The 20,488-nt window shown below is 43.0% G+C and overlaps 1 protein-coding gene across 1 annotated transcript in view; it reads left to right on the plus strand.

Annotated features, from left to right (window-relative positions):
* The first annotated feature begins 4,129 nt into the window (after positions 1-4,129).
* STARD4 (StAR related lipid transfer domain containing 4) overlaps positions 4,130-20,488 on the plus strand; it is a 42,447-nt gene continuing 26,088 nt past the window's right edge. The window contains exons 1-2 of the mRNA XM_075854829.1: positions 4,130-4,201; positions 12,534-12,642. Of these exons, the coding sequence (XP_075710944.1) occupies positions 12,538-12,642 (105 nt within the window). The 5' untranslated portion in view covers positions 4,130-4,201; positions 12,534-12,537. The remainder of the gene's footprint in view (positions 4,202-12,533; positions 12,643-20,488) is intronic.

The raw sequence follows: 20,488 nt of genomic DNA on the forward strand, positions 1-20,488 counted from the left end.
AGAAAGACATGACATAAGACATTCATTACCCCATTTGGTGAGATCCCCAGTATTCCAATCAAACGTGGGATTATGCAACTGCAACCAGGGAAGGCCTAAAACCAAATCAGACGATAATCCCTGCATTACCAGTACAGAGCACTGCTCCAAATGCATGGAGCCAACCAGGAGTTCAAAAACAGGAGTATGCTGAGTAAAATAACCATTAGCAAGGGGAGTAGAGTCGATTCCTACTACAGGGATAGGATAAGGTAAATCAATACAAGGCATCTTTAGAGACATAGCAAATTCCACAGACATGATATTAGCAGATGAGCCAGAATCCACGAAAGCACTGCCCGTGGCAGACCGGCCAGCAAACGAGACCTGAAAGGGAAGCAAAATTTTATTGCGTTTCACATTAACGGGAAATACCTGTGCGCCCAAGTGACCTCCCCGATGATCACTTAGGCGCGGAAGTTTTCCGGCTTCTTATTCTTGCGCCTGGGACAGGTGTTCAGTAGATGCTTGTCGTCCCCACAGTAGAAGCAGAGACCGTTCATTCTGCGAAACTCCCTACGTTGTCGAGGGGACATGGAGGCCCCGAGTTGCATAGGTACCTCCGAGTCCTCCGTGGAGGGGCGAGGAGGCGGGACCTCGGGGGGGATCGCAGAAAAGTCAGAGGGGAGCACACTGAAGCGTTCTAGCTGACGTTCCCTGAGACGTCGGTCAAGTCGTACTGCTAGGGCCATAACCTGGTCAAGGGAGTCAGACGAGGGGTAGCTAACCAGCAGATCCTTCAGGGCGTCAGATAATCCTAACCTAAACTGGCACCTTAGGGCCGGATCGTTCCACTGAGAAGCTACGCACCACTTCCTAAAATCAGAACAGTATTCCTCAACCGGTCTCCTACCCGGACGTAAGGTCACCAACTGACTCTCGGCTAAAGCAGTCCTGTCAGTCTCGTCGTAAATGAGTCCGAGGGCAGAGAAAAAACGATCAACAGAGGAAAGTTCAGGGGCGTCAGGAGCCAAGGAGAAGGCCCACTCTTGGGGCCCTTCCTGGAGTCGGGATATGATGATACCCACCCGCTGGTTCTCGGAACCTGAGGAGTGGGGCTTAAGGCGGAAATATAGTCTGCAACTCTCCCGGAAGGAGAGAAACGTCTTACGGTCCCCTGAAAACCGGTCAGGTAACTTGAGGTCGGGTTCTAGAGGTGAGGTGGTGCGCCCAACCCTTTGGGCCAGGGCCTGGACCTGTAGGGAGAGGCCCTGCATCTGCTGGGTCAGGGTCTCAAGGGGGTCCATGATAGCGACAGCGTAGGAGAAATGGTAGACTAGGTAAGGGCTTGTTATTCTGTGGTGGCAGGAAGGAGGTGAAGGGAAAGTGAGCCCTAATCTACCCACCGCCCTGTCCCTGCCTACTTGCAACGACCCGCCCTAGGCGACGAGGTACAACTGGGCGGCGGTCCCTACGCTGTCTAAGTGCACAGGAAAACAAACAGGGAACACGCAAGGGAAGGGGCAGTAGCCACGGAACGCCACGAGGAAACGGAGCGGCGAACGAACAGTCAGGACCAGGACGAAGTGAGTAACCCGAGCGGGCACGGAGACAGAAGCAAGCCAGGGGCAAAGCAAAGCAAAGCAAGTCAAGGAGAACTGCAGCAAGGCAGAAGCACGGCAGAAGCAGGCTGGAGCAAGCAGCAGTGGGGCCAGGAATCCAAAAGAATAACAAGCAATGAGGAAGAGAAAACTGCAGGTATAAATGGACAGGGGGCGGAGCTAACTCCGACTGACCAGGCCGCGATAGGCTCTCCCACTCCTGAGCCTGCCACCCTGATTGGTGGGAGCCGGTGTCAGTCTAAGAGGTCTGGCCTCAGGTGTCGACTGATTAACCCTGGGAGTATCCACAGACGTAGTGCCTGGCAGATCCTTTACAGTACATGAATGGATTGCTGTATTATTACTGTGAATGTCCTGTACATTATACACAGCAGTGATCTCTCCTGTCATTATCTGCTGTGTACTGTATATATAATGTACATGAATGGATTGCTGTGTTATTACTGTGAATGTTCTGTACATTATACACAGCAGCGATCTCTCCTGTCATTATCTGCTGTGTACTGTATATATAATGTACATGAATGGATTGCTGTGTTATTACTGTGAATGTTCTGTACATTATACACAGCAGCGATCTCTCCTGTCATTATGTGCTGTGTACTGTATATATAATGTACATGAATGGATTGCTGTGTTATTACTGTGAATGTTCTGTACATTATACACAGCAGCGATCTCTCCTGTCATTATCTGCTGTGTACTGTATATATAATGTACATGAATGGATTGCTGCGTTATTACTGTGAATGTTCTGTACATTATACACAGCAGCGATCTCTCCTGTCATTATGTGCTGTGTACTGTATATATAATGTACATGAATGGATTGCTGTGTTATTACTGTGAATGTTCTGTACATTATACACAGCAGCGATCTGTCCTGTCATTATCGGCTGTGTACTGTATATATAATGTACATGAATGGATTGCTGTGTTATTACTGTGAATGTTCTGTACATTATACACAGCAGCGATCTCTCCTGTCATTATGTGCTGTGTACTGTATATATAATGTACATGAATGGATTGCTGTGTTATTACTGTGAATGTTCTGTACATTATACACAGCAGTGACCTCTCCTGTCATTATCTGCTGTGTACTGTATATATAATGTACATGAATGGATTGCTGTGTTATTACTGTGAATGTTCTGTACATTATACACAGCAGCGATCTCTCCTGTCATTATCTGCTGTGTACTGTATATATAATGTACATGAATGGATTGCTGTGTTATTACTGTGAATGTTCTGTACATTATACACAGCAGCGATCTCTCCTGTCATTATCTGCTGTGTACTGTATATATAATGTACATGAATGGATTGCTGTGTTATTACTGTGAATGTTCTGTACATTATACACAGCAGCGATCTCTCCTGTCATTATCTGCTGTGTACTGTATATGTAATGTACATGAATGGATTGCTGTATTATTACTGTGAATGTCCTGTACATTATACACAGCAGCGATCTCTCCTGTCATTATAGGCTGTATACTGTATATATAATGTACATGAATGGATTGCTGTGTTATTACTGTGAATGTTCTGTACATTATACACAGCAGCGATCTGTCCTGTCATTATCTGCTGTGTACTGTATATATAATGTACATGAATGGATTGCTGTGTTATTACTGTGAATGTTCTGTACATTATACACAGCAGTGATCTCTCCTGTCATTATCTGCTGTGTACTGTATATATAATGTACATGAATGGATTGCTGTGTTATTACTGTGAATGTCCTGTACATTATACACAGCAGCGATCTGTCCTGTCATTATCGGCTGTGTACTGTATATATAATGTACATGAATGGATTGCTGTGTTATTACTGTGAATGTTCTGTACATTATACACAGCAGTGATCTCTCCTGTCATTATCTGCTGTGTACTGTATATATAATGTACATGAATGGATTGCTGCGTTATTACTGTGAATGTTCTGTACATTATACACAGCAGTGATCTCTCCTGTCATTATCTGCTGTGTACTGTATATATAATGTACATGAATGGATTGCTGTGTTATTACTGTGAATGTTCTGTACATTATACACAGCAGTGATCTCTCCTGTCATTATCTGCTGTGTACTGTATATATAATGTACATGAATGGATTGCTGCGTTATTACTGTGAATGTTCTGTACATTATACACAGCAGTGATCTCTCCTGTCATTATCTGCTGTGTACTGTATATATAATGTACATGAATGGATTGCTGTGTTATTACTGTGAATGTTCTGTACATTATACACAGCAGTGATCTCTCCTGGCATTATCTCCTGTGTACTGTATATATAATGTACATGAATGAGGCTGTAGCTGCCATCCACTTACTAGCAACCGCTCTACAGACTCACAGGAAGATGCTTGAATGACTCACAGCTCCACCCACTCTTCTTACTTCTCTGACCCGAACTGTATCTAGTTGGACGGGGCTGTGATGCAGCTCCCCTCTGATAGGCAGCAGTACCCTGTCAGATTACGCCCTCTGAATGACAGTAGCCTGTGATTGGCTAGTATTGAAACTGCTGATACCCGAGTACAGTCTGCAGCTGCCATCTGAGGCTGATGAGCTACAGAAGGGTAAGTGAGTGGACTGTGTGTATTTTGTGTTTCCTCTATTGATTTGCTATACAGTATATAAGTTGCTTACAACAAGATGCTGCACCACAGTCATTGCTGGGACTTGTAGTTCTACCATAGCATGAAAGTGACATTCTCCAGGGTAAAATATAGAGTTAGAGCATGCAGATGTGGAGTATTACTACTGGCCTGCAGACAGGGGCATAGCTTAAGGCTCATGGGCCTCGGGGCAAAAGTCCGTCTGGGGCCCCCCAATTTCTCTATATGGCTGGAAACAGCGGCCCGCCCTTAATTTTCGCCTGTATCGCTGGGTCTCTTAACTAACCCATCATTGTAGCACTAACAGTCAGGGGTGTTGCTAGAATCTTAAAAGATCAGGAGCACAAGCCCGAAGACAAATGTTTGTCCCCCCCAAAAAAAAATAAAAAAATTATAATTTAAATTTTTTTATATATTGGAGACATCAAATATTTAAAGGGATTTTCCCATCAGAGACATTTATGACATATCCATAGGATTTGTCATAAATGTCATATAGATGCGGGTCCCACCTCTGGGACCTGCACCTATCTTTAGCGCGGGGGCCCCCTAAACACTGTTCTACTGCTGCGTTGTGGCTCAAGGGTGTGATTTCTGACCATGGATTACGGAAACAGCGTAGTTCGCTGAGCTACGCTGTTTCCTTAACTCCCATATTTTTCCATAACTCCCATAGTAGTGAATGGCACAGAGGCAGCGTACCATGCGCACTACGCTGTTTCCGTAGCAACCCTTCCGTTCTATGAGACTTACGGAAACGGCGTAGCTCATCAAGCTTCGCTGTTTCTGTAATTCATGGTCAGGAATAACACGAGTCAGCCAGAGCACAGAGCGGTTGAACAGGGTTTAGGAGGCCCCGTTCTAGAGATAGGTGCGGGTCCCTGAGGTGAGACCCGCATGTATCTGACATTTATGACATATCCTGTGGATATGTCATAAATGTCCCTGATGGGAAAACCCCTTTAAGACTACAACCCCTATAGCTGCGATACTGTATAGGATTAGATACTTTGTCTCATCAGACAGTATCACCCATGATAGGATTAGATACATTGTCGCAGGATACAATATCACTCAATAGGCTTAGATCCTGTGGATCAGCAAACCTTATCACACATGATAAGATTAGCTACACCAGCAAAGTAGGCAGTATCACACGATAGTGTTAGATACCGCAGCTCAGCAGATAGTATCACACATGATAGGATTAGATACAGCCGCTCACCAGACTGTATCACACCTGATCGGATTAGATACAGCGGCTCAGCAGACAGTATCACACATAATCTGATTAGATACAGCGGCTCAGCAGACAGTGTCACACATGATAGGATTACATACAGTGGCTCAGCAGACAGTATCACATGAGAGGCTTAGATACATCGTCTCAGCAGACAGTATCACACTTGATTGGCTTAGATGCATTGGTTCATCAGATAGTATCACACATGAAAGGCTTAGATATATCAGCTTAGAAGACAGTATCACACATGATAGGCTTAGATAGAGGGACCCAGCAGACAGTATCACATATGATAGGCTTAGATACATAGGCTCAGCAGACAGTATCGCATATGGTCCCCCGCATCACGTCTATCCATATTTACTGTAGTGACTGGGGCCTATGTAAGTAAACTACACGGGTCCCTGTTACTACAGTAAGGGTATGTGCACACACACTAATTACGTCCGGAATTGACGGACGTATTTCGGCCGCAAGTAGTGGACCGAACACAGTGCAGGGAGCCGGGCTCCTAGCATCATACTTATGTACGATGCTAGGAGTCCCTGCCTCTCCGTGGAACTACTGTCCCGTACTGAAAACATGATTACAGTACGGGACAGTTGTCCTGCAGAGAGGCAGGGACTCCTAGCATCGTATATAACTATGATGCTAGGAGCCCGGCTCCCTGCACTGTGTTCGGTCCGGGACTTGCAGCCGAAATACGTCCGTCAATTACGGACGTAATTAGTGTGTGTGCACATACCCTAACAGCGTTCTTACCCTCTCCGCTCCCAAATCGAGTTCTCTTCAGCACTGGATCCTGACGCAATTCAGCGTCACAATGTTATGTGCGTCGCGCATGGAACGTTCTGATGCTGAACCAAGTAGGGATTCAGCAATGCGCCCAAAGATGGAGAGGACCCGACTTAGGAGCTAGGAGGGTACCTATATTGTTACTGTAGTAACAGGGGCCTGTGTAGTTTACTACATAGGCCCCAGTCACTACAGCAAATGTGGACAGACGTCATGTGGGGGGCCATGTGTGATACTGCCCGCTATCTAAGCCTATCAAGTGTGATACTGTCTGCTGAACTGATGTATCTAAGCCTTTCATGTACGATACTGTACGGTGAACCGATGTATCTAAGCTTATCATATGCGATACTGTCTGCTGAGCCATGGGTCCCCCTGGCTTCAGGGCCCTGTCACAACTGCGACCGATGCGACCCCTATATCTTCAGCACTACCTGTAGACTTTATTGTTTTAAGTTCAGTGATGGACCCCTAACTGTGTTCATGTCACTAAACGTTTAATCTGTGGTGACAATGCGATTGTTTCAGACATAAATAACAATGGTGCTGTATCGCTAGTTGTCATAAACTGTCCATAGATGTAATCATTATTGTTAGCGGTTGTTATTCCATCTATATTATGGCGCTACGTGATGGAAATCTGCTCTATCTGTCAGAACACACATCTTTAGACTATGCTCAAATGACGGATTTAGGGGCAGTAAAATCCAACGTAGATTTTAATGTACTCGCAGAGTTTTGACCACGCATTAGTCCAATTCATGGTTACTAATCCGCGTGTGGAAATTTGCCGCCTTTTTCATACGTAATCTACGTCAATAAGTAAAATGTCCCTTATCGCGGTTTCTAAATATACAGACTTGCGGATTACCCACTGAAATCAATGGGAGGCAGTAATATGTGCCGAAATCCCCATTAAAAAGATGTTGTCCTTATCCTTTAAAAAAAAAAAAATATCGTCTGTTAGGCCGGGTTCCCACGTAGTGTAAATGCTGCGGAATTTCCGCAACGGAATTCTGTGCGGAAATTCCGCTGCAATAGAAAATCTCATGCCCATGCTACGGAAAAAAGACAGCGTAAACGTTAATAAATTGACCTCAATGCAGAATTTAATTCCGCTGCATATCAATTTATGCTGCGTTTTCGTTGATTTTCTGTTGCAGGTTTTCTCCATTGAATTCAATAGGGATGCAAAACCCGCAACAGAAAGCCAATTGTTGCGACTTTTGCAGTGGAGTCGCAGGGAATCCGCTACAAAGATCGCAACTCAGGAAAAAAAAAAATATACTTACCCAGAAGTCTCTCCTTCTTGCAGTCCGGCCTCCTGGGATGACGTTTCATCCTATATGACTGCTGCAGCCAATCACAGGCTGCAGCGTCACATGGTCTGCAACTGATGGTCTGATGACTCCACTAGTCCTTATATACACTGTATTGTCTGTTTACATGCTTGGGAAAGGTCCCGTTGGACTGAAATGTTGCATTGTTGGGTGAATAAATTCCACTGATTTTTTTAAGTGCTGCCTTGTCTCTCGTTTTTGGATTCTGCTTTGGGACTTTGGATCAGGTTCCTATGAAGAGGGTATGATCTTTTTTTTTTCTTCCCAGTGCTTATTTCCGCTGCAGAAATTCTGTTTGAAAAACCGTACCACCATGTGGTGCGATTTTTCGGATGGAATTTACTGCAGGTTCCAGGTCAGATATGATGCGTGATTTTTTACGCAGCGTATCCGACCCGTGGGAACCCGACCTTAGCATTAAAAGCTACAATAACATCATTTAGTGAACTTTCCTGCGGCAATAGAAACGCGCAATATTTCCCACGATACCAACTACGTTGCATGGGGAAATATCTTTCATATTGGGAAATTGTTTTTTGTGCATGTCTCTATTCGACAAGTGTTTCATTTGCAACAAATATCTGAACAGAAAAAATCTCCCATGTTTGCCAACTCAATTTTTTTGTTCTTGACAACTAAGCCAAAAATGATGGACAGTAAAGATAATTAGTTCTATACATCTATAGTTCAGGATAATAGTATGGACACACCATGCTGCATTTACTGTGATCTGTACAGTGATGACAATCACAATAAACTGCACAAGCTCCTCCCCCAAATTAAAGTGCATCAATGTTTTTTTTTATTGACAATGGCCAAAAGTTCCCTATTTTTACAGACTGTCCATCAATTTATGGACGGTTGGCAATCCTGAGGCATACAGAAGTATAGTAGAGAGCCATTGTAGCTTGTGGGTGCGCTCTGTACGGCTCCACTGGCTAGTACAGTATCGTAATACGGCCTTGTACATAAGGCCACTTTCATACAGTGCAGTTTTGTTTTATGCTAAACACAAAAAGTATAACAGAAAGATGTATACTTTTTTTTTTTTTTGATGTGCTACTGATTTTGGAGTTAAAAAAAATGCATGTAAACTACGTACACAGTAACATACACATAAGCTTCTGTTGTGCAGAATTATGCCAAAAGTTAGAGTTGTTTTTTAAGGGTATTTAAAAGTGTATGCTATGTTTTTTCAGATTGTTTTTCTTATGATGCCAGACGGGTCCGAAGGTATGGGTGTATGTTTGCATACTTTTGGACAGTATGAATGTAGACTCAGACTAAAGTCCTTTTTACAATCACATAAATTCAAGTTATATCTTTTTTAAATAAAAGTCAATTAGAAAAGTGATTTGAAACCCTAAACTCAATGATTCAATAATAAAAAATAAAAAAATGCATTTCCATTCAAAGGTGTACATAGCCTTTAAGACATTATCAATAATTTTTCACCTGTCTGTCTGGACTCAACCCAGCATAATTATGCCATCTAGCATTTGTTTTTTACTGTTTCTGTCCCTTTGGTCTGTGGAACCAGAATGTGCCACCTTGTCACCCCTCTAAGCACGCCTAATTGGCAAAAAGTGCTCAGGGTATTTATTCACATAGAGGGCACATATTCTTGTGCCCCCTATTGGAGGGCTGTTTAGTGGGTTCTGATGCACTGACTGCCTTTTTTTAATAGAATATCTTATCATTGACTTTGAATTGATAGACCGGGGTATGCAAAGACTTAAAGAGGCTCGGTCACCACATTATAAGTTCCCTATCTTCTACATAATGTGATCGGCGCTGTAATGTAGATAACAGTGGTTTATTATTTCGAAAAATGATAATTTTTGACGGAGTTATGACCTATATTAGCTTTATGCTAATGACTTTCTTAATGGACAACTGGGCGTGTTTACTTTTTGACCAAGTGGGTGTTGTGGAGAGAAGTGTATAACGCTGACCAATCAGTGACAAATCAGCGTCATACACTTCTCTCCATTCATTTAGTCAGCACATAGTGTTCTTACTAGATCACTATGTGCAGCCACTTACACAAACACTAACGTTACTGCAGTGTCCTGAGAGTTAATAGACATCACTACCAGCCAGGACGTGATGTCTATTCAGAATCCTGACACCTCGGTAACGTTTGTGTGGGATTTACAGCACAGCACATTGATATCACGCTGGGCTGTCATTTACAGCCAGATCTCGCGAGATTACGCTTGCTGCGCTGTAAATCACACACAAACGTTAGCGAAGTTTCGGGATTGTGAATAGACATCGTATCCTGGCTGGTAGTGATGTCTATTCACTCTCAGGACACTTGAGTAACGTTAATGTGTGTGTATGTGGCTGCACATAGTGATCTAGTAAGAACACTATGTGCTGTGTAAATGAATGGAGAGAAGTGTATGACGCTGATTGGTCACTGATTGGTCACTGATTGATCAGCGTCATGCACTTCTCTCCACAACGCCCACTTGGTCAAAAAGTAAAACACGCCCAGTTGGGCATTAAGAAAGTCATTAGCATAAAGCTAAAATAGGTCATAACTTAGTAAAAAACAATCGTTTTTCTAAATAAAAAACACTGCTGTAATCTACATTACAGCGCCGATCACATCATGTACAATATAGGCCACTTATAATCTGGTGACAGAGCCTCTTTAAAGAAAAACTTTTTTTTTACAGAATTATTTACCTTTTTGTTCTGCTTCACACAGGTCTTGAACTCTGTTTTTTCTTTTTGTCATTAGCAATATATTGCCAGTGTAGAAGTGCATACATGAGAACCTGCTTGGCTACTATAAACCAAGTAGGGCACCTAGATGTTCTCATATAGGTGCCCTTGATTGCTTCAAGGGCAAAATGGGATTTCAAATAGGCAGCAATGTATTGGGGAAGATTTTTCAAAACTGGTGCAAAGGAAAAGTGGAGTGGTTGCCCATGGCAACCAATCAGGTTTCCGCTTTCATTTTCCAATGGAGCTCTGCAAAATGAAAGGTGGAGTCGGATTGGTTGCTATTGGAAACTACTCCACTTTTCCTTTGCACTAGGTTTGAAGAATGTCCCCCATTGTCTTTGTGGCCACTGGACGCTGTAGTATTTTCCTATTCACATATTTGTATTGCCATTTTTTACAATTTATCTTTTGTGGGAGACTTAGGCCCTGCTCAGGCAGAGTTTTTTGCAGGCAGAAAAAATCTTCCTCAGAATACCTTCAGTAATTTTGACACAGATATTGAACTGCCTGCACATATTTTTCCGTTGTGTCGTTTTTCACCCGTGCCTATTGAAGCTAATGCAATGACCGCGGGCAAAAAACGCAGCTACAAACGCTCAGAAACTAGCAACGTGTTTTTTTTCTGCCTCCCATTGATTTCAATGGGAGGTCAGATGCAGTAACTGCGGCAGGAAAGGACATGCCACTTTTTTTTCTGCAAGAGGCCGAAAGCAATCAATGGGGCTGATTTCGGCCGTTTTTTCGGCGCTGATTCCGCGTCAAAAATCTATGTGTGAACAGAACCTTAAAGCCTGCTGCATTTTGAAACTGAAGAAAAGGGTAAGTGTGATATTATATACGACTTTCTGTCTGTCACTGGAATCAAATCACTATACAGAAAAGAAACACATCACATGTGGAGTTTTTCTATATCTTGTTAGACACTAGATTTTCATCTGGAACATTTCCTGGAAGAAAATGTCAATGAGTAGTTATTAGGCTCTGTGCTCACTGGTGCTCTGTTCGGTTCCATCGGGGTTCTGGTGTTTTTGACAGAAAGACTAGCACACTCTATTCTTGCTGTACAAAACACTGGAACCCAAACAGAAACTGGACAATATAAGTCAATGGGATCCGTCAGGACTGGTGATCTGTGTGAAAACAATATGTCGTACCTTCCATGTCTCCATTAAGAACAGAAGCCATTATAGTAGTGTGACAGTGGCCTGTGTCTTTTCTGCTAATACAGTGGTGCTGTTCTCAATCACTTGGTTGTCCATGTGAAATACCCTGATTAAGGCGGCATGTGAAGAGCCTACGGCTCAGTAATACAGACCTGTACGGACTTGGTATGCTGCTGTACAGGCTCCATGCTGTTTGCATGAGGCCTAAAGGCTAAATCAGAACTAGTGAATTTTAACTCATACAGTTCACTACTAGATGAGAGAGGCCAGCCAGCAGGGATATCTGTATACATTTGTGAGGAAAAAATGGTGTCCTGCACCATTACACAGGTATTCTCCTCTAGAAAGATTTCTTCTCTGGGACAATACGTTGACTCATTGAAGCCCCATACTGCGGCACATAGTGTTTCTACGACTAAGGCTACATGCACACGACCGTTTGCATTTTGCGGTCCATAAACAAATAATCCGTAAAACACGGACATTACACGCATGGCATGCATGTGCTGTCTGTGGTTTTCACATCGCCATTTACTTGAATCGGTGAGACTGAGCCGCAAACCCGAAAAGGAATAGAACCTGCTCTGAGTTTTGCGACTCGGTCCCACAACCCCCACACAGATCCGTGAAAAACTGTGTGCTATCCGCTAAAAAAAACTGATAGCACACTGACAAAAACAACGGTAGTTTGCATGTAGTCTTAGTAATACGATACTGGAGGGATTCAATGTGATTTGGAGATTTCACGCTCTGTATACAAATATCCACATATGTTTACGTTGCATTTAAATCACATTATCCGCTTGATTTTTCTGCAAAATCAGCAAAAAACAGGATTTGACTGCACCGTGTATATAGACCCTTACAAAGTTAGCAATACTTTTAACCACTGGAATTATTTTTCATAAAAAACAAAACATGGATCTTGATGACATAATTCAATAATACCTTAGAATGTAATTTTATTATTTATCCCACAGTTTCTATTTATATCTTCCTTTCTTGTCTTATAGAAACATGGATGACCAGATTGATGTACAGTCTATGTCATCAAAATTACAGAACACATTGATCCAGTACCACAACATTCCAGAGGACACGTGGAGTGTGGCTAAGAAATCTGTAAGTGTCTTTCAAGTATTTGTCCTTATTTTATGGTATTTTTATGAACACTGTATAGAGTAGAGGGAAAGAGCATTAACCCCTTAAGGACACAGCCTAGTTTGGGCCTTAAGGCTCAGAGCCCATTTTTCAAATCTGACATATTTCACTTTATGTGGTAATAACGTCGGAATGCTTAAACCTATCCAAGCGATTCTGAGATTGTTTTCTCGTGACACATTGGGCTTCATGTTTGTGGTAAAATTTGGTCGATATATTCAGTGTTTATTGGTGAAAAATTGCAAAATTTAGAGAAATTTTTGAAAAAATTGAATTTTTCAGAATTTAAATGCATCTGCTTGTAAAACAGACGGTTATACCACCCAAAATAGTTACTAGTTCACATTTCCCATGTGTCTACTTTAGATTTGCATTGTTTTTTGAACATTCTTTTATTTTTCTTGGACGTTACAAGGCTTAGAACATAAACAGCAATTTCTCATATTTTTAAGAAAATTTCAAAAGCCTTTTTTTTAAGGTACCTCTTCAGTTCTGAAGTGGCTTTGAGGGGCCTATGTATTAGAAACCCTGATAAAACACCCCATTTTAAAAACTAGACCCCTCAAAGTATTCAAAACAGCATTTAGAAAGTTTTTTAACCCTTCAGGCATTTCACAGGAATTAAAGCAAAGTGGAGGTGAAATTTGCAAATTTCATTTTTCTTGCTGAATTTCAATTGTATTCAAATTTTTTTCTGTAACACAGAAGGTTTTACCAGAGACTTTTTCCCTTCTTGCCAGTTTAGGGAACTTCTGGAAAGTGTTGCCCTGGTACGATGCGTGTGGCCTCGCTTCCAGAAGTACTGGGTGCCCCCCCTTCCTGGTCCCTAAAAATTAGCTTCTTGATAATCACCTCTTGAAATTCCAGGAAAGTTCCCGTCTGGCCTGTACATCGACGTAGCACGTACGCGTTGTACAATGCCATCTGTACGATGTACATGGCCAGCTTCTTATACCACACCGCATGGCGCTGTAGGGCTTCAGGACTTGATCTGACAAGTCCACCCCTCCCATGTACCTATTGTAGTCCAGGATGCAGTCTGGTTTGGGGGTCTCTGTACTGGTACCTCGTACTGGTACATGGGTACTGGTGTGGCCATGTATTGTTGTCAATACAAGGACATCTCTCTTGTACTTGACACACAATATGTTGCTGCTAGAATGTGCCCTGCTCTCACCCCTTCTGAGTCTTAGGGAGGCCCCTCAGATTTCTTCTAGCAGTGCCGCATGCCGCAGGACTGGAAGCGAGGCAGTTGAAGAGTGGGACGCTGGTATAAAAATTATCCAGGTAGAGGTGGTAGCCCTGGTCCAGCAGTGGGTGCACCAAATCCCACACAATTTTTGCATCAACTCCCAGTAAGGGGGGGCATTCTGGGGGCTGAATACTGGTGTCCTTCACTTCATATATCCTAAATCTGTAGGTATACCTTGATGCACTCTCACATAGCTTATACATCTTCACAGCCCTCTTACCCGAGAGGGTACTAGCGGAATTGAACCCTCCCTTTAAAATGTACCAAGGACTCATCAATAGAAATACACTTCTCGGGGGTGTATGCTTGGGAAAACCGGGCACTGAAACGGTCTAATAGGGGTCTCCGTTTATACAAACGGTCAAAACTGGGGTCTGTGGGCACGGCTCATTATCAGTATAATCTAAGAAGCGAAGTATTGCCTCATTTATTTATTTTTTTAGGTTACAGTTCAGTTCTGAAGTTGCTCTGAGGGGCCCATATATTAGAAACCCCTATCAAACACCCTATTTTAGAAACTAGACCCCTCAAAATATTCACAACAGCATTTAGAAAGTTTATGAACCCTTTAGGTGTTTCACAGAAATTTAGAGCAAAGTAGAGGTGAAATGTAAATTTTTTTTGTCAGAAAATCCTTTTTATACCATTTTTTTTATAACACAAAAGGTTTTACCAGAGAAACGCAACTCAATACTTATTGCCCAGATTCTGCAGTTTTGAGAAATATCCCAGATGTGGCCCTAGTGCGGTAATGGACTGAAGCACCGGCCTCCGAAGCAAAGGAGCACATAGTGGATTTAGAGGCCTCTTTTTTATTAGGCACCATGTCCGGTTTGAAGAGGTCTTGTGGTGCCAAAAAAGTGGAAACCCCCCAAAAGTGACCCCATTTTGGAAACTAGACCCCTTGAGGAATGCATTGTAGTTTTTTGATCAGTTTTTATTCTATTTTTAGGTGGTGTGGTAACTAAAAAATAGCAATTCTACCATTGTTTTTTTATTCTATTTTTTTTACAGCGTTCACCGTGTGCTATAAATGACATATTCACTTTATTCTGCGGGGTGATACGATTACGGCGATACCAGATGTTTATAGTTTTTTTATGTCTTATGGCGTTTGCACAATAAAATACGTTTTGTAAAAAATCATTCACTTTTTGTGTTACCATATTCTAAGAGCCAGAACTTTTTTGTTTTTCCATCAATAAAGCCGTGCGAGGACTTATTTTTTGCGTAACGAACTGTAGTTTCGATCAGTACCATTTTTAGGTACATGCGACTTTTTGATCTCTTTTTATTACATTTTTTGGGAGGTGAAGTGACCAAACAATTGTGATTGTGGTACGGTTTATGACTATTTTCTTTTACGGCATTCACCGTGCGGGATAAATAACGAAATAATTTTGTAGTTCAGGCCGTTACGGAGGCGGCGATATCAATTATGTATAGTTTATTTGTTTGTTTATATATTTTTATTAATAATAAAGGACTGATAAGGGAAAAGGGGGGATTTTTACTTTTAATACTTTGAAAACTTTTATTTTCTTATTTTTACACATCTTTTTTTTTACTTTATTACTTTGTCCCACTAGGGGACTTGAGGGCAGGAGGCCCTGATCGCTATTCTAATACACTGCACTACATGCGTAGTGCAGTGTATTAGAACTGTCAGCTACTCACTGACAGCAAGCATAGTGGGTCCTGACTTTGTCAAGACCCACTAGGCTTCCATCGATGGCATAGCCGGACGCCATTGTTTGGTGTCCGGTTGCCATAGTCACCATCGCCGGCCGCTATCGTGTGGCAGCCTAACCCCTAAAAAGCCGCGATCTCTATTGAACGCGGCTTTTAAGGGGTTAATCAGTGGGGACACAGCGAGCGATCGGTCCCAGCTGTAGGAGCTGCGGCAGCTGCTGTATGAGACAGCAGCTGTCACAGCTCCTGTATGTGTCGGGAGAACGGCCGAAACGGCCATTACTCCCGAGACGTACTATTAGGTCATGGAGCGCGAACGATACAGCTACCATGACCTAATAGTACGTCCAGGAGCGGGAAGGGGTTAAGCAAAAAATAAAAAGCTTTGTGAGCCTTTGTCCTCATGTGGAGCAAGTTGTTACCCCCTGGGCAAGCAGCCACCTCTACCTGCAAAAAAGGGGATATCTGGATCAGACATACCACCAGACTTCACTCTTAGGCCCTGTTCACATGGCTGAATTTTTGCGGTGGAACCCGCTGTGGATTCCGCGACAAAATTCCGCCCAGTAGGACCTGTCCTATTTTTGGCGGAACGGCCACACGGTTCCGTTAAAACAACGGAAGTGTGCATGGCCCCATTGAAATGAATGTGTCAGGGTGCTATCAGTTAAAAAAACGGATAGCACCCTGAAGAAAATAACTGAAGTGGGCATGAGGCCTTACTGTGTATTCTTTGGCTCCGTATATGTGATAGTTGATGATCTTATTTTATTGTATTTTATAATCATTCTATATTTTTAATGGAGGTCAACACTGACTTCATAGTGAGCTTGTGGAAAGATTATACCTATATACATCAGCCAAGCTAAACTGGCAGAGCTGCAGTGTAAAGCATTGAGGAGAGATGGAGCAACAGCTTGAGCTTGTGATGAGACAGGAAATAGACTATTTCAGACACCCTTTAGGCACAGTAACCAAGCTGCAGGTACAAATCGTAACTCTGCCATAATGCAGCAGGACTAAAAATATTTCATTCTAAGTACACATCTGGACATCCGCTTACTTTATGCTTAACCTACACTCAGGACAGGACTTGCTATCTCTATTCTTTGAAGACGCTGTTCCGTATATATTTGCAGATTTCTTTTTTAGGGCATGACCACACATGGCGGAATTCCTCCGCAACTGTCCGCATCAATGCCGCACAGAATCTGCGTTGCAGATTCTGCAGCGGATCTGCACAAAATGTGCAGAAAATTGATGCGGACTGGCCGCTGCGGACTGCAGGAAAAGTGCTTCTCTTCTCCCTATTCAGTGCAGGATAGAGAGAAGGGACAGCACTTTCCCTAGTGAAAGTCAAAGAAATTCATACTTACCGCCCGTTGTCTTGGTGACGCGTCCCTCTTTCGGCATCCGGCCCGACCTCCCTGGATGACGCTCCAGTCCATGTGACCGCTGCAGCCTGTGCTTGGCCTGTGATTGGCTGCAGCCGTCACTTACACTGAAACGTCATCCTGGGAGGCCGGACTGGAGACAGACGCAGGGAGTTCTCGGTAAGTATGAACTTATATTTTTTTTTACAGATACATGTATATTGAGATCGGTAGTCACTGTCCCGGGTGCAGAAACAGTTACTGCCGATCGCGTAACTCTTTCAGCACCCTGGACAGTGACTATTTACAGACGTCTCCTAGCAACGCTCCCGTCATTACGGGAGCCCCATTGACTTCCTCAGTCTGGCTGTAGACCTAGAAATACATAGGTCCAGCCAGAATGAAGAAATGTCATGGTAGTAAAAACAATACGCTCCGCAGCACACATAAGATCTGCGGACTTCATTGCGGAATTTTGACTCTCCATTGAAGTCAATGGAGAAATTCCGCCATGAGTCCGCAACCAGTCCGCCACTGCTCCGCAACAGACAGAGCATGCTGCGGACACCAAATTCCGCTCCGCAGCCTATGCTCCGCAGCGGAATTGTACGCATCGTGTAAACGAACACTGCTAAATTAAAGTGAAAGTCAATGGAGAAACGGCTCCGCTGCGGATTAACGCTGCGGAGTGTCCGCAGCGGAATTTAAGTGAAATTCCGCTATGTGTGAACCCGCCCTTAGGCGGCCACAGATCTGACACAGTTTTGAATTAGCTGTAAAAGCAGAATGAGCCATACAGAAGAGAGAAAGCAGAATACTTTGAGTCACTGAAGAGGTCAGGAGCTTTATAACTTTTTTATTTTTACGTCAATGGAGTGGTGTGTGAAGGATTATTTTTTTGCGGGAGGAGTTGTAGTTTTTATTGCCACCATTTAAAGTACCATATAATGGGTGAATTGGAAAAAACTGATTCCTCCATGTTTTTTGGGGTTTAGTTTTTACTGTATATATTTACCTTCTCTTAAAGAGGCTCTGTCACCAGATTTTGCAACCCCTATCTGCTATTGCAGCAGATAGGCGCTGCAATGGAGATTACAGTAACGTTTTTATTTTTAAAAAATGAGCATTTTTGGCCAAGTTATGACCATTTTTGTATTTATGTAAATGACGCTTGCAAAAGTACAACTGGGCGTGTTTACAGTAAGGGCATGACCACACGTGGCAGTTTTCCTCCGCAACTGTCCGCATCAATGCCGCACAGAATCTGCGTCGCAGATTCTGCTGCGGATCTGCACAAAATGTGCAGAAAATTGATGCGGACTAGCTGCTGCGGACTGCGGGAAAAGTGCTTCCCTTCTCCCTATCAGTGCAGGATAGAGAGAAGGGACAGCACTTTCCCTAGTGAAAGTAAAAGAATTTCATACTTACCGCCCGTTGTCTTGGTGACGCGTCCCTCTTTCGGCATCCAGCCCGACCTCCCTGGATGACGCGCCAGTCCATGTGACCGCTGCAGCCTGTGCTTGGCCTGTGATTGGCTGCAGCCGTCACTTACACTGAAACGTCATCCTGGGAGGCCGGACTGGAGACAGACGCAGGGAGTTCTCGGTAAGTATGAACTTATATGTTTTTTTACAGATACATGTATATTGAGATCGGTAGTCACTGTCCCGGGTGCAGAAACAGTTACTGCCGATCGCTTAACTCTTTCAGCACCCTGGACAGTGACTATTTACAGACGTCTCCTAGCAACGCTCCCGTCATTACGGGAGCCCCATTGACTTCCTCAGTCTGGCTGTAGACCTAGAAATACATAGGTCCAGCCAGAATGAAGAAATGTCATGGTAGTAAAACCAATACGCTCCGCAGCACACATAAGATCTGCGGACTTCATTGCGGAATTTTGACTCTCCATTGAAGTCAATGGAGAAATTCCGCCATGAGTCCGCCACTGCTCCGCAACAGACAGAGCATGCTGCGGACACCAAATTCCGCTCCGCAGCCTATGCTCCGCAGCGGAATTTTACGCCTCGTCTAAACGAACACTGCTAAATTAAAGTGTAAGTCAATGGACAAACGGCACCGCTGCGGATTAACGCTGCGGAGTGTCCGCAGCGGAATTTAAGTGAAATTCCGCCACGTGTGAACCCGCCCTAAAAGTCCAACTGGGCGTGTATTATGTGTGTACATCGGGGCGTTTTTACTACTTTTACTAGCTGGGCGTTCTGACGAGAAGTATCATCCACTTCTCTTCAGAACGCCCAGCTTCTGGCAGTGCAGACACACAGTGTGTTCTCGAGAGATCACGCTGTGACGTCACTCACTTCCTGCCCCAGGTCCTGTATCGTGTCGGACGAGCAAGGACACATCGGCACCAGAGGCTACAGTTGATTCTGCAGCAGCATCAGCATTTGCAGGTAAGTAGCTACATCGACTCTGACAGCGGAGAGAAGAGAAACGTCTTCCCTCCGCCGTTAACCCTTTGAATGCCGCGATGAAAGCTGATCGCGGCATTCAAGGAGGGGGGACTGCACTTTGATTGCGTCACAGAAAATAACTGTGACGCGATAAAAGCCCAAAACTTGTATGGCCAGACAGGCCAGGGTCAGTTGAAGGATACCCTAACAACTGCCTGTGTACAATCAGTAACAGGTCAATGTACTGGCATATAGATTTATGCCAGTACATTACAGTTACAAAATAAAAATGATACATCCCTTTATGGGATTTAAAAAAAAGTTAAATGAATGTAAAAAAATTAATGATAAATATAAAGTAAAAAAAATACACAGAAACACATTTTTTTATAATAAATAAACTTTTTAAAATATAAGTCCCAAAACATGAAATAATATAGACATATTTGGTATCGCCACGACCGTAACAACCTGTACAACAAATGTATAACATTATTTATGATTATCGGTGTATGGTGTAAAAAAAAAAAATTTAAAACTGCATCGCAACTGCTTTTTTTCTGCATTTTCACCAAAATAAAAATTTATATAAGTTAAACAATAATGTATTTGCACCAAAAAAATAGTACCTACATAAAGTACAACTTGTCCTGCAAAAAACAGTCTCATACAACTACATCGTACAAAAAAGTTATGAGTTATGAGAATCGGGATGCAATGAGGGAAATATAAAAAAATTGTTCTGTCCTCAAGGCCAAAATTGTCCGTGTCCTTAAGGGGTTAAGAGAATGTAAATATATACAGACCCAGAATCAAGCTCAGTACAAATATATAGACCCAGAACCAATCTCAGTACATATATGCAGCAACAGAACCGAGCTCAGTACATATATACAGAAACAGAACAAATACAGTTCAGTACAGAGATCATTTGCAAATTCTGTTTAACTGCTGTATAAATTTGTACGACATAAAACGACAACTCTCAGTATAGCCTGAACAATAGTTAGTATATGCTGGGAGTTGCTGTTTAACAAAAAAATAATGCTACCATCCGTCATCTCGCTGCAGATCAT

This window comes from Rhinoderma darwinii, chromosome 1, assembly GCF_050947455.1.
Source record: "Rhinoderma darwinii isolate aRhiDar2 chromosome 1, aRhiDar2.hap1, whole genome shotgun sequence".
Classification (NCBI taxonomy): Eukaryota; Metazoa; Chordata; class Amphibia; order Anura; family Rhinodermatidae; genus Rhinoderma; species Rhinoderma darwinii.